At 38.9% G+C, this 15,418-nt stretch overlaps 1 protein-coding gene across 6 annotated transcripts in view; it reads right to left on the minus strand.

The window, feature by feature from the left end:
• Positions 1-15,418, minus strand: part of NBEA (neurobeachin) — a 662,109-nt gene that overhangs the window by 107,291 nt on the left and 539,400 nt on the right. For all 6 annotated transcript variants that reach the window (XM_048215508.2, XM_048215507.2, XM_048215504.2 and 3 more), the window contains 3 exons: positions 8,835-8,952; positions 8,149-8,251; positions 1,710-1,825 (listed from right to left, as the gene is read on the minus strand). In XM_048215508.2, the coding sequence (XP_048071465.2) occupies positions 1,710-1,825; positions 8,149-8,251; positions 8,835-8,952 (337 nt within the window). The remainder of the gene's footprint in view (positions 1-1,709; positions 1,826-8,148; positions 8,252-8,834; positions 8,953-15,418) is intronic.

Raw genomic sequence — 15,418 nt, forward strand, 5'->3', positions numbered from 1 at the left:
AGTTGATTCATTTTTGAGTTCAAAAATAAGACAAATATATTTTAGAGGGTTTTAAAAAAATTTAAACATATGCCTAGGAGAATTACTAACAAGATGACTACATTCTAAATCACTAATAAAGTGGGCAACAATGTATAAGGCTAAAGAAAAACAAAACAATGCAAAAAACAAGAAAACACTTTAAAAATACAAAATGAGATGACAGACGACCAAACATATCACTTATTATAACTGATGTGAACATATTAAATATGGTTACTGAAAGAGTAAAGTCCAAGATAGGGTTAAAACTTGAAATTCCGCCTATGCTCTAGGACAAAGTTGGCACATCTGAGATTTTATCTTTCTTCTCTTTGGCATTGAAGCTTCTTTCTGCTACACATGCTGTTAGCTGAGCATGCTAATGAAGTTTTTACGTTTCAGATATTTAAGTCCACTCTACCCATCCATGTAAACGATATGTGCTAATTAAACATTTCCTGTGTCTTTGAGGGAGTAAACAGGTTTCTTTAAGATATAAACATCACGTATACTGATATATATATGTATGAAATATGTCGTGTGTGTATACCTTGAAGTGTGTATATCTTCATATACATGAAAATGTATGTATATAACAGAAACACGCATATAAAATACATACCAAAATTTAATTATGTAATAATCCTTTGGTTGTACCTCTAGTATCCTATTAGCAAAGTCATTAACATTGCAATATGTTTTAAATGATTAAAGTGCAAAACCATTTCCGACAACTCTTATCCTCTTTGTTCACAAATTGCGTTCTCTTGCCTATCTAATACATATCTGTATCACCCATATTTAGTATGTATATCCCTAAAGCATCCACATTCACACGTACATGATCGATTTCAAGAGTGCTATTACACACTATCCTTTTAAGCAACGATTCAGAGACCAGGGCTCTAAATTCATGGTTCCGAGGCTTTATTCATAACAGAACAATAACCAAAGGGATGCATGTGTATTTATGTAGTTACTTCAATTCATCTGATTCCAAAAAGTTTTTGTAGAGCCTGATTTATAGAAGTAAACTTCTTGTAATTCACCATGAATAAGGGCTTCTGGAGCTTAATTTAGGAAAAAAGAAAGAGATACTTAAATCTCATAAACATGTTTAACCACTGACAGCCCCTGATTTAGCAGAAAAACAAAGCCATTCCCTTCTTCTAATTTACAAGCATCGTACTGCTGAGGTTGATGGCAGTTCCTCATCATTTAGAAACCCAATCTGATTTTATATTTTTATTTGAAGATCTTAGGAAAAAAAGATCCTGTAACCCAATCATGCCATAATCCAGGTGACATCTGTACTAGGCAGAATCCTGTTGTTATTCTCCTGTCTAGCTGCTATTGCTGAGAATGACAAAGTAGGGAAATTACATTTTCCCATTATTATTTCCAGACACTTTCTGGCAATGGTTTGTTGACTCTAATAAACCTTCAGACAAAGCTGTCAGCAAAGGAAATGGCAAAAGGAGAGCAAGGAAAAGCCTCTTCAACAACAAATGCATCTAAAACCTCAGTACCAGCTTGTAGAGTTTCTGATCACATTTAACGTGAGTGTTTCAATATTTATTCTAATGCCGCATTTGAATTCCAAGGAAAATGTGTATTCCATCAAGTCATATTACCAATGATTCTGATGAAAACAAACGTAGTATGAATTAAAGAATGAGGTGTCTTACCTGCTATTGTGTTAAGGAACATCAAATACTCGAAGTTTGAAATTTCCCTTCTTTGCCAACGCTGAGTCATGTTGGAAGATTTATAAAGCTGTCGAGGAGTGGCCAGTGATATCCTCCTAGCAATAAAGCAAAACCATAACAAATGTCGTCTCTTTTAACTCATGACTTTTAAAAATCAGTATTAACTAATACATTGGTTTAATACCAATCCATTTGAAGTAATTTATGGTTTATCCTTAGGGAAATTTAAAATACATTTTAATTGTAGATACTAGCAATCTTCGAAAATTCTACCTTGGAAAAGATATATTTAGTGACTCAGGATAAACCAATAGGAAAACACCTATTTGTATAAGATGGCCACAAATGGGTATTTTACAAGTCAACGAGAACAAAAAAAGGTAAAACTACACTCAAGATAAGTAGCTTTTAAACAATACAGCAAATCTTTTCCATGCTAATAAGCTAAGCAGGTATAGGTAGTCAGGTACCATCTTGCAAGCATTTGACTGAAGCTTCATATCATAATGGCTGCTGCTGAGCCTTCCATCCCTGCCCCCACACAGAGTGTGCATCTGTGGACAGCCTTACCCACACCACACATAGCCGTCTCATGATAAAAAAAACAAGCTGGGAACTTTGAAAACATATGAATTCAGAAGAAGGGACACGGGAATAGCTTAAGGAAATAAAATCAGGACAATATGCGTAAATGATGAACCTTTTGAGGTTGAGTTTATCTAAAAAATAATGAAAGTGAGCTGTATTTTAAAAGTACGATAAAGCTACTGAGTTTCTAGAGTGATCACTACCTACGAACAAGGTCCCCAAACTTTTTCAAATCATACTACCCTTGGTGTGTCAGGGATTTTTCATGTTGTCCCTAGGCTGAGAGAAATAGATAACAGTTCTGTTTATTAAGTTGTTAGATCTAAATAATACTTAAGTCTTAATAACTTAGCAGCTATTTGAAAATACTCCTAAACTGAAAGAAAAACAGCATTGTTACTTCCTTCTTAAATAACCAAGATTACTCACCAAAGGGATGTGTGCACCTGCTAGACACTGCAGAGTTTCTTAAGCCTTGGAGTCACACCTGGCCCCACCACTTACATCTGTTTCACACTGAGTTTCATGCAGCTCTTGTTTCTTATCATAGCAACTCCCAAAAACTAGTTCCATAAAGCTAAGACGTCACTGAAAAGAATGCAGTACTATCTAATGTGGAAACACAGAACGAACTCAGCTAATAGTCTGGGCGCTGACAGATGTTGCTCTGTCTTCTGTGTTTCCCTGAAAAGGATGAACTGCCCTGCAGCACCCTGTGAATTCACTGTGACATCCCAGGGTTCCTTGAGACTCCGCTTGGGAACTGCAGACTTAAGACCAGTTCTGTTTCATATGTTACTTCAAATTTTTCTGTTCACATGGAATCCTAATAGGTACTGTCTTTGTACATAGTAGGAGCTAAAATATGGGTTAGTTGAGGAAAAGGAGGGAGGCAGGAAGGATGAAAGGAACTTGTTATCCCAAATGCAAATCTGAATTAAGAGTTTCAGACTGATTAGGTGTAACTCAATGTTTAAATATTAACATTTTTGAGGAACTTTCCTAGCAACATATTTTGACTTGTACTGACTCCAAAGGAAGCATCTGAGGCCAATGATTCACTTCAGCGCAATGGTAGATGGCATGCATGTTTCATACTTCCAGTACTAAAATTCAGTACATTTCTCAATTAATTTGTAATAGATTTTCACAGTGCTTCCAGATTTTGATCCATACTGGTACCAATATTCAAAATTTTCCCAGGTCTATTTCCACTTACCCAACTATTTTATGTTATAAATTTTAGCCCTGATCCGGACGTTGTCATGGCAACGTGTTAAACTAGTCTCTGAATCATCAAGGAATTAATAAACTATGCTTAGTCTAATTTTCATTGTGCTACTATTATAATCATATGCCTGGTTTAATCTGCACGGTATTACTATTATAATCAAATTCTCGCTATCCTGACTAAAATTTTTACCTGCGGCATTCTCAGGAAAGTCTGCTAAAAGCAAAGTATATAATAAAATTTTGAATTCCTTTGTTGACATTTTGAACCCAAACGATTTAAGAAGAAAATTGCTGATCTGGAAATAATTCTGACCATCAAAAACACCCCCAGACCAAAAATCAAACGTAAGTATAAATAATGGTTATCATGGGAGAACGTTACCATGTCACTCTTAGAGTATGTGGGAGTGAAGAAAAATGCAGCCATGGGACATGAACTCAGAAAAGCCGATTATAAGCAGGTCCAGGGAAAGGATCAGCTTTTCCTATTTACTGCTCCGTCTTTCCCAATATAAACTCATTGAGAGCAGGAACCTTGTTTTACTTGCTGTTATATGCTTAGCATTTAGCAATGCTTAGTAAATAATGGGGTCGCAATAAGTACATACTACATGACTTGAATTACTGGTCACCCTAAAAGAAAAAATGGCTGAAGAGAGATGTGATGATAAAAAAATTAAATAATTCAATCACATGAAGAAGAAAAATGGGAAACAGTAAATCAACAGGGCTTTCCAAAATAACCCATAAAACTTTAGATACTAGAATGGGGATGGTTGGTATGTATCTGGGCTATGGTAGGGTGCTTTTAGAAGCAGGGGATAAGGTGAAGACAAAATTGCCCTCTGAGAATAAAAACTATTAAGCACCGTAACAAAAGGTGACTATTTAAAGTCACTAAGCCTACAGATACAACCAGGTGTATCCTTAGTAAGTAAGGAATCTGACTAAATCCACAGCTAATTGATTGTACTGACTATCTGAATAGAAAAATACATTAACCAAACATTGATAATCAGCAAGGAATCTAGAATATGGGCATGTTTTTGCCAGTATTTTTCCATCGTTGTGCGGGGGTGAAGGTGTTGTTCTCATGGCCAATGTGGGAAACTGTGACAGATGACACAGGATAGAAATTGAGAGTGAGCTATGATCTTGGGCAAGATAAGTAACTTATCTAAATCAAAATTTTATTCTCTGTAAAATGGGATAATAATCACATTGTTTTGGGGCGCCTGGGTGGCACAGCAGTTAAGCGTCTGCCTTCGGCTCAGGGCGTGATCCCGGCGTTATGGGATCGAGCCCCACATCAGGCTCCTCTGCTATGAGCCTGCTTCTTCCTCTCCCACTCCCCCTGCTTGTGTTCCCTCTCTCGCTGGCTGTCTCTATCCTGTCGAATAAACAAATAAAATCTTAAAAAAATAATAATAATAATCACATTGTTTTAGGAATGTGGTTGTTTTAAGAATTAAGGGCAGAGAGCTCCCTTTTGCCATGTGAGGACACAGGGAGAAGATGGCCATTTATGAACCAGGAAGCAGGTTCTAGTCAGACCCCAGATTTGCTGGCATCTTGATCTTAGATTTACTAGCCTCCAGAACTTCAAGACATTAGTTTTTGTTGTTTGTAAGCCAAAAATAAGTAAACAAATAAATAAATCAAGGAAATAATGCTTATAAACTAAAGCAAATTATAGTCCCCAGCACAGGGGATGTCCTCAGTAAATGATAGCTATGGATACTAGTTAATTAAAGAGGCATTCATTAGGCTATGCTGGCATAATTTAATGGATATATTCCTTTTGTTCTAAAAGAACAAAGTAACAATCTGATTTGTAATGTGATCTCTTTGGTGGGCTTGCCCAAGTAGTGGCTTAAATGATATGCAAATTCAATTATTCTAGCAGTACACCTGCCTTTGAATTTGGTAAATTTTTTTTTGTTTAAGAATCTTATGGATTTAGCTTAGTGTAAATTCCCTAGAGTTTGATAAGCTCTCCTTAAACTGATAAAACCCAGTGTCAAGAAAACAAAGCAGAGAATGAAGCCCTTGGTGATTCTACCATGATACTCTCAGCTGGAAGGCTTCCACTGGTAGGATCCAGACATGGTTCCCTTCTCTTTGACAAACCTCTAAACATAACAGGACCTTACATGCCACACACACATGTGTTTATGGGAGCCTGTGCATAGATCTATTTTCCTGCCCTCCTACCCACCTCCCTACTTATCTGTATCTGTGCATGCGTGTTGCACGTATATATAGAGCATATATGTCTTTATAGGTTACAAAATGTTTGCACTTTATGATCTCACAACATTCATAAAAGATCTCTTTTCAAAGATACTGTCTCCATTTTACAGCAGATGAAAGTGTCATTCCTCTTGCCCAGTGTTCTTCATTCTTTCCACTAATATGCATTGAGTTCCTACTAAGTACCAGGTTCTGTTACCATTACCCAGCCAGTAAGTGGCCAGTCTCAGCCTAGATTCAATGTTTCTCCTACCCCCATCTGCTGCTTCCAAGGCTATATATCACAGGAAATACATAAAGGTGGACTTCTGAGAATAGCATTAGGAAACTAGGAATGAGATGAGCCTTTGTGGGGGGGAAACAAAGGACTAGAGGGTTTTAAGGTAAAATGGTTGTTTGAAGCAATAGCAAACCCCAAACTATTAAACATCTATTTTGTTTCCAGTTTTACTATCAAGAAGGATAATCTTCCAACACCCAAAGGGACACCAAAGGTGGTTAAAAGGGAAATAATACTCATAATAGATAAGGGAGAGAGTAAAAGAGCTTCTGGTTGTTTTAAATGCACCCGGGTCCAGACAAGTCCAAAAGTACTGAAGGAACTTATACACGTCATTGAGAAGCCCTTATTGGTAATCTCTGAAGAATCATGATCATCGAGAAAGATGTCAGGAGGCAGAAGATCATTTTTAAAAAAGGAAAAAGTGAAACCTATTTGTTAGTTCTTAATGTCAATTCCTGGGAAAACTCTTGCATTGACGATTAAACAAACAGTTTGTAAGCACTTGGGAAAGGAAGCAGTGATTACATGAGTCAGCTTTGATTCAGTAAGAACAAGTCTTGCAAAACTAACCTCATTTTCTTTTTCTTTTTTTTTGATAGATTAAATGTATTTTTCCTTTGACCTGTGTTCTACAGAAGTACTTCTTCATTATCCACTAATGTCTTAGTTTAATCTTGTCATTCTACTAGTAAATAGCCTGAGCATGTTCATACATGTCAGTGAACTGGTCTTACACCGTAAGCTTAACACGAGAGCTGATACACCGCGACGCAAGCTAACTCCAGCTGAGCAGCACCTAAAAAGCACCTCGGCAATTAGGCACTGTGCTAGGTGCTGTAGACGACAAGATAAAAAAGACACAGTCCCTGTCTTTTAAATGTCGGTAGCCTATTTAAGGGAAGACGGACAAAGATTAGCTTTTCTTTCCCTCCACGCGGAGCTCTGCAATAATGCCCACGGACACAGCGGGCCATGTAGAAGACACTGTTCTTTGTCTGTCCAAAGCTGGTTTCTTTCTTTCTTGCCACCAGAAAACCTATTTTGTCCAAGTAGGAGGTGGCAAGGAGCTCAGAGGTCTTGTTTACCCTGAGTTTTACGAGAGGATGATTGGCCTAAGCCAGTAAACTCACTCCGCTTTGGCAGTGACTGTTCCAAGCACAGGAAGGTCACCCCATTCAGGCCAAAGGGACTTGAGATAAAGACTGCGGGAGGCATCTGACAAATATACTCTTTCCTAAAAATGTAGAACCTCGAGGAGAAATCCTTTGTGTCTTTTTCCCACCTAATGCAGTTGGTGAAACTGTGGTGTCTGGAGCACTAGTGGTGATTTTGTGAACGTGAGGTCAACTGAGGGTCTGATATCAGTGAACTTCTGAGGCAGTACTGGCAACTCCTTAACTCCAGGCGTTTATAGAATAAGACTCAACGGCAAAACACCCTTTTGTTTAAGCCACTTTTAGACAGGTATTCTGCTACTTGGAGCCAGAAGCTGACTAACTGAATTGAGTGATACCCATAATTACTGACAGTGCCATCTATTAGATCAGTATCTTTCAATAAAGTCAGATTTCAAATGATATTTTAAAATAATAGGATGAAAGATTTAGGAAATGGTTAAAACCACGTCATCATTCATGACTATTAATCTCAATAAATTCTAAGAGTTTTATCATTTTCATGAAGAAGCATCTATACATACCATTTACAAATACAACTTATATGTGACTATACAGCAATTAATCACAAATATCATGAGGCTTTAGGTATGTTTTTTTGTAAGATCTTAAGCAAAAAAGTCTTAATTATATGTTAGCTATGATATGCAATCAATTTTTTTATTTCTTCATTTACATATGTGTTACAGAAAACTATACACAAACCATTCTGTCATTCTTAAAATAGCTGTTTTCATAACCTCTTTCCCTACAAATGGCTTGCAGAGAAAGAAAATTCCTTGGTTCTCAAAATAATTATAATGATATAACCTTATTTATACTTCTGTCATATTGAGATTAAAATATGTTAACGAACCATAGATAATGTGTAATATGATATAATTACCTGGCTTGTGGCAAACCATAGCTGGTCCCTACTCCAACCCGAGGCAAGCTATAGACAACTTTTTTTACTGTTGCTTGATCAGGGAAATTAAACATAACCGAGGCTGTGGTAAGGAGAAAAAACACGATTTAGAAAACCACAGGAGAGCTAACCATCAATTTTAGAAATCATTTTCAAGTGCCTATCATGATTTATTTGTAAAGGTAATGAATCTTCACGGAAAATCAGCTTTCTGTATAACTTTTTTTTTAGAACAAAGTAATCAAATTAAACATTAAAAAATAATCATTATTTTGTTGAAAAAAATTTTTATAATAGTTTTTATTATATTATGTTAGTCACGATACAGTCCATCCCTAGTTTTTGATGTAAAGTTCCATGATTCATTGTTTGCGTATAACAGGGCTCCAGGCAATACGTGCCCTCCTTACTACCCATCACCAGCCTATCCCATTCCCCCACTCCCCTCCCCTCTGAAGCCCTCAGTTTGTTTCCCAGAGTCTATAACTTTATCCATGAGAAATCTAGGATGAACATTTTCAAACAAATTAATTCTTATTTTTGTTTTAGTGAGGGCATATCAAAGAGAGAAATACAGCAGGGGAAAATGAAGATTATCACACCATGCAAATAAATAACAACCAAACAGGAGCACATTTCCTTTCCAAATATTTAAGGGGCCTTACTTCGGTTTGCCATAAATACTTCCAAAGCAGTGTTTTGCAGAAGATAACGTCTTGAAAATACAGCTCGTATCTCGCTGAACATCCATTTTCCATGAAGTCCTTCAGTGTACGCAAGAACCTAAAATAAATAGTTTAAAGGGAAGTGTCAATCAGTGAAGACTTAGTCTGACAATATCTTAGACAGTGCTGTATAAAAGTCAGTAAAGTAGGGATTATCTTCTTGAATTCATGATAGATCACAACATTTGATTCTGTACATAGTATTTGCAAAATTTCTACCTTTCTAAATTTTCTTTGTTGCCTCATGAAGAAATGAAGGAACAGAAAAATTGTATGTTCTAAATGACCCTGTAACTTAAAACAGAAAATATATTATAGTTTTTGGGTCTTGTATATAATTAGTTGGACAAAGTAACCTGACATATGCTGTTGGTTCTTTTCCAACATTCCTTTTCTTTCTTCTTCCTTGCTTAACGGAAGCCCAGTTAGCCCCAGTGTCCGTGTGGTCAACACCAGGCAATGGATCATGATTGGTCTAAGGCAGGGGTAACAAATATTTTTGGTAAAAAGACAAATAGCAAATATTCTTAGACTTTAAAGGTCACAAGGTCCCTATCACAACTACTCAACTTTGCCATTATAGAGTGAAAGCAGTCATAGACAATGTATAAATGAGGGTGTGGCTGTGTTCCAATAAAACTTTATTTATAACAACAGGGGTGGCCTGAATTCTGTCCTGGGGCCAATCTGGCTGATCTATAAGCCAATCATAGCGAAGATAGTCCTTGCTTTCTCAAATTCCCTTGAAACTAAGGGTGAGGACATTTGACCGAGGACTGGCTAATGAGAAGAAAACCAGAGCCAGTGGGGGATGTATCAGCTGATAAAATGAGGTATTCGTAGCTGGCACACTCCTTTTTCCTTCTTTCTTGAGTGGAGATGTAATGGCAGAAACTGTAACAGCAACTGTATAACCATGAGAGGAAGGCCAAGGGACTTGCAGAGAGGTTGGCCCGAATACTGAGTTAGTGAAAGAATCTCAGCGGCCACCATATCTGCACTTCGTGCTCCATGATACCGGTAAGTCCATACTTGATCAAGGCATGCAGGCAAATGCGCAACAAGTGCATCCCCTCCTGATACGCCAATGCACATCAACAATACAAGACACATTTCTACTTGCATTAATATACTCTATATAACCTACTACATTTATACTTGCTTTGTTGAAATCAAAACTGGTTGAATTCTACATGCATGATATTCCTTAAGCTTTGCAAACAAGTTATGAATTCCCTTTTCACATTTCTTTTCTCTAGGAAAAAAATATGATCCTTTAGTCTTGTATATTTTGAAAATTCCATTTTCTAACTCCTTAATTCAGTTTTTGTCTTTCCCTAGATGCTAGAAAGTTTTTGGAGGCAGTCAGACATCTATTTAAATCCTGAGACGTTTTGGAGCCAGTCAGACTCCTATTGCAATCTTGGCTCTGCTACGTAGCAGTTATAGGACCTTGGAAAAATTATTTAACGCCATCTGATTTTCATCATCTGAAAAACAGTGATAATAATACTATTACTGGTTCGTCTAAGCAGAGACAAGAACCTTAAGTGCATGGCCTTAGTTATTATTTAAGTCCTGTTTATAAGTTTATATGTCTTCACTGTTGAGCATAAAGCAACAACTGTTGTTTTGACTTCTAAATGTAAAACTATACATTTCACAAAAGGGTTACACTGCCTTGCCACAATTTATTTTCAATAAATTCTTAGTTTGGTGCAATGTTCTCCAGACTTGAATTTCACAGACTAGTATAATTTTTTTTTAATGGAAAGAGTACTGATAGAAGACTGATAACTTTTTCGTCAAGTAGGGAAAATTTTAAGACAAATAAAACAGCCAAAACAACAAAAACAATCCTCCACATGACCATTACTTCGCTAAAAAATGTAACTATTGAGGTCATTTGAAAACCCAAACAGTACAATGAGTATCCTCTCAGAAACCTTTTCATGAAAGCTGTGTTGGCACCCTTCTAGGAAAGCCGGTGTGCCAGGAGGATGGAGACAAAAAGAGACAGACACATAGACACACACACACACAGACACACCCCTCACTCACGTGTTTACTTATTTCTCTTTGGGAATGATGTGATGCATCTTTGGTCAAGCATTCCTTCCGTTAGTTTACTTCTGGCAGGCAGGTAGTTCACAAACACACAGGAGTTAGTCTGACTCCTTAAGTGTTCCCTGTAAGACGGTCTCACCAACTTTGCCGGTTATTACTTCACGGTTTTCCAGCCCCAAGTTCACCCTTAACTGCTTGTTCTGTGAAAATGAATCCGTACCCTTTATTTCTGCTTTGCTAGCGGGCGTGATGTTAAGCTTTGTCCGGACAGGACACTGAGGAGACACCACATGCGGGAGGAAGGGTTCTCCTTCCTGGTGCTGGCGAGCTCACTCTGCGGCTTCCTGAGGAACCTGGGGCTGCTGCAGGGCGGCCCCCGCAGGGTGTGATGGCCAACAGCACCCCGTGATGGGAAGGCTTTTCCAGGACTTCGCCCTGCCCCAGGCAGTTTTGTAGCAGAGTGCCTCTGGTGAGAACCCCTCCTTTCAATGACTCCCTAGGGGGTAGACTTCTGGACCTTTCTAGAGGATAGAACTCCAGCAAGTACCCCCAGCAGAGCACCAGAGTGACTTCTCCACCCTTCAGTGAGCTACACCCCAGCCTTCCCCAGGGAGGCCTGGGGGGTCTTCCCTGGGTTCAGTGACAGCTCTAAGGGTGGGGGCTCTCCTTTCCAATACTCTTTTTATAATCCTTAGAATTCTTTTTGCTTCTTACTAACCATTCCCTGTTACTCTAATCTCCTGGTATAATTTATGTTATAATTATTCATATTACACTTTCCCTGTTTAAGTTGCTATGTGGTTTTTCTCTCCCAATGGATCTGGACTGATAGACAAACTCAATCAATTCTCCCTCCAGCTGGGGCCATGACACTCCTTAGGGGCCCTCAGGAGCAAGAGAAAAGGAAACTGAGATAATCAGAGGAAGTCAGCAAAGCCTAGAGGCAAGGACTAAAACGAGGGAGAATAAAACTAAACGAAAATTATTTTGCTAGTAGGGGTAGTAGTACACAGCTCAGGAAGCAAATTCCAAAAGACAGAGCCAAAGGTACAAAGCTATTTTGGGCAAGGGCAGAATCATCTGAATAAGTGTACAGCCCTTACCAACGGGGCTGTGGGAAGGAAAATCAGTTATATATGTAACTACTTACAACTTTATTTAAAAAAAATCTTCCTAATTACTTTACAGTAACCTATGTTATATTTAAGCTTTTGAAATCCTTAACGATGGGCTGATAAAAGATAATGCCCTAAACTGGTTATAATTCCCTGCCAGGAAATCCACTAGAGCTTAGAGTCCTCTTCTTTTTTTTATAACAAACCACCTCCCGCTTTCCCTTCTTCTCATTCCCTTCAAAATTGCATATGCAATAAAACTCTCCTAAAATATTTTATTTCAACATTTTTTATATCTCCTCTTGTGAGGGGATGCCTTTCCTGGCACCCAGCGCAGAATCACCAGAACTAACCTCTACTGTCTCTTCTATCGTATCACTTTATTTTAATTCTGTGCATGGCACTTATTTATTTTCTTGTTTCTTTTTTCTCTGTCCTCCCCCAGTGAGGTGAACGTTTTCTGAGAACGGGACCCTGTCTGTCGCATTTGCTGCTCACTACGCAGTGCCTAAAACAGTGCCTGGTGTATATGTGCTCCATACACAATTGTTTGTTGAATAAATCACTACCAGAATTGAACAGAGAGAATACATATGGGGAAGGCTACAAAGAAATCTTACAACGTGTGGGCATTTCCGACTGCTTGGCTGGATTAGAGAAAGCTTTCTAGTTTGGCCCTCAGACGTCTCATGTTTGCTATCTTAATGGCGGAGCCCACCAGACATCTCTCCCGACTTTAGATTTAATTAAGTCCTGAAAAAACGAAATAGGATAACTGGTTTCTCTTCTGTGGTAGTCTAATTTTCAACCCTTGGCGAACTCTAGACTCAGTTACACCCCACCCTGAAAGACCATGCCCCCTCACAAAAAGGAGGCCTTCATGCTAGAGGGGTTAGAGAAGGTCTTTGGGCTACAGTATTTTGACTTTTATAGTCTGACATCTCTCACTTAGAAAGAAAAATGTATACTGAGGCGTGTCACAGAATATCATTCGGCACCCCTCTTGAGCATCAGTTTTATTTCTGGTAAGTAACTGAACATTTTTTTTAGTGACATTCATACAGACAGGATGGAAAATAAAATGTAAGCAATGATGAACTGCTGAGATAAAACACTGGCATTCAGGTAAGTTCTGTGATCGCCATGGGTGCCTTAGACTACACCACGATCTCCTTTACTCTCCCCTGCTCGTGGGCAACGAGAAAGCCCCCCCACTCAGCGGGGGGTACCCTAGTGGGACTTGACAACACCTGCTGGGCGGTCCGCGGAGGCCGCCGTAGAAGGTCGTGAGGCCGGAGGCACAGTGACCCGTTACGGTACAACTTCAGGCAAGTGATGCGGGGCTTAATCGATCTGTATGTATTTCAGAAATGTAAAGTAATATCATTTATAGTTGGTTAAATATTGAGTTTATGGCACGTTTCTATAAAAACCTGGGCCTCAAGCCCGGGTCTGAAATATGACCTGATACTCTAAAACGGACTGTATTTGAGTTATACTTTTACTAGTTACATTAAGTTCCGTAAGTTTCCGAACCTGCCACAGCAACTCTGGAAGTCCGTTCCTCACCTACACCACCCCTGCTTTTCTGCACCACGGATGTACTTTCATCTATGTTTGAGGTTTGCGGCTTTTGTTCTCTTCCTTAAGTCAACCTTCCTATATCATCTGGCCGGTCCCTGCCTACTTCTCCAAATTATTTAATATACTACGAAACCCAATCAACAAAGGCTAACTACCGCAATTCAGTTTTGTTTTCTGAAAATCGAATAAAAATTTTTAGGACATCATGTAAGTCATAAACGAGAATACGAAAGCATCTCGATCCCAAATCTTAGGGAACTTTGTGATTTTCTTAAGTGACCCCTGAACTGTTTTGAGCCACCTGCTTACAATCCAAAAGAAGTGAAGGGAGAAAGAGTTCACGCTGGCCTCATACCCTGAGGTGTGCTCCTCTCACTTATGAACTGAAGCACTCAGGAAGCAATATAAAACAAATGTAATAGAGACCCCTTGTAAGCCATCTCACCCAAATGTGTGCTTAACACAGATTATTTGATGATCCTGTTGAAGAAAAATCGGCTTGCTGTGCACGCATGTGTATCAGACATGTATATGTTGTCAGAAACACGTATAGGGCTGTCAAACCAGTTTTATCTTTTTTTCCCCTTTTTAAGTCAGCAATATCGTGCAACCTAAAAACGTACTTGTTTAGTGATATCTTTGCTGATCTCAAATCATCGAACACATCTGTTAGAACAAGTATTACAAATACTTTCTTTTTTCAATATGCAAGATCTGAATTTTGCTGTAGGTTGTATTTTCTGTTAAGAATTGATGAAAACGTCGTGGAAGGCTGGATAGACATGCCCTTTTCAGTGTTCATGAGGTCGTCATATCTACCTGACTGGTGCTTGCAGCTTAATTAAAGGGGTTTAGTACAATGTAAAGTTACAAGTCCCCATTACTTTAATAATTCCATATACGTGTTCAGTGATTTGGGATATAACAAATATATTCAAGAGGGAATAGTTCAAAAGTAATTTCAGGTTTACATTCATACGTGATGGTGCATGTTCTTTTCCCATCTGCCAGCTGAACAGAGAGAATTCTAAGGCCTGGAAGGAAAGCCGCACCCCAAGATGGAGGAAGCTTGGTTTCTACAACGACCCTGTGCAAGATCATCTCTGACTGCTGACTGCTGTGGTGGCACAAGGGTGAGGATGTAGGGAACAGCAGAGACAGCGAGACGGCTGACACTCTCCCCTCTGTTCCCCCCACATTGTCTTCGTGATGCTATTTCCTCGCTAAAGGCATGGAGAAGTATGAGCTATGTAAGAAATAATTAGACGTGCGTGCAAGGACTGACAGAGAAACACAACGGAACAGCCTCTTCTGAACGGGCAATGCACTAGCTTTCCAAGAGATAAGTTAGGCACACATAATTTAACAGAATAAATGTCCGGATCCTCAGATTTTTTTTTTTAAAGATTTTATTTATTTATTTGAGAGAGAGAGTGAGTGAGAGGAAAGAGAGAGAGAGAGCACAAGCGGGGGAAGGGAGAGGGAGAAGCAGACTCCCCACAGGGAGCAGGGAGACTGACAGGACCCCAGGACCCTGGGATCATGACCTGAGCTGAAGGCACTTAACCCACTGAGCCACCCAGATGCCCTCAGATCCTCAACTTCTTAAAATCTATCTGGCTGAGACTGAACTTCCGAGGGAAGCACAGGTCCTCTTACTCATATCTTTTTCCCATTGCCCTTTTCCTATTAAAAAAAAAATGGGGGGGGGAGGAGGCTCTCTATGGTGTATTGCCTGGGGTATGAGGTCTGTTGAGG

Source organism: Ursus arctos, unplaced genomic scaffold (genome assembly GCF_023065955.2).
Source record: "Ursus arctos isolate Adak ecotype North America unplaced genomic scaffold, UrsArc2.0 scaffold_10, whole genome shotgun sequence".
NCBI lineage: Eukaryota > Metazoa > Chordata > Mammalia > Carnivora > Ursidae > Ursus > Ursus arctos.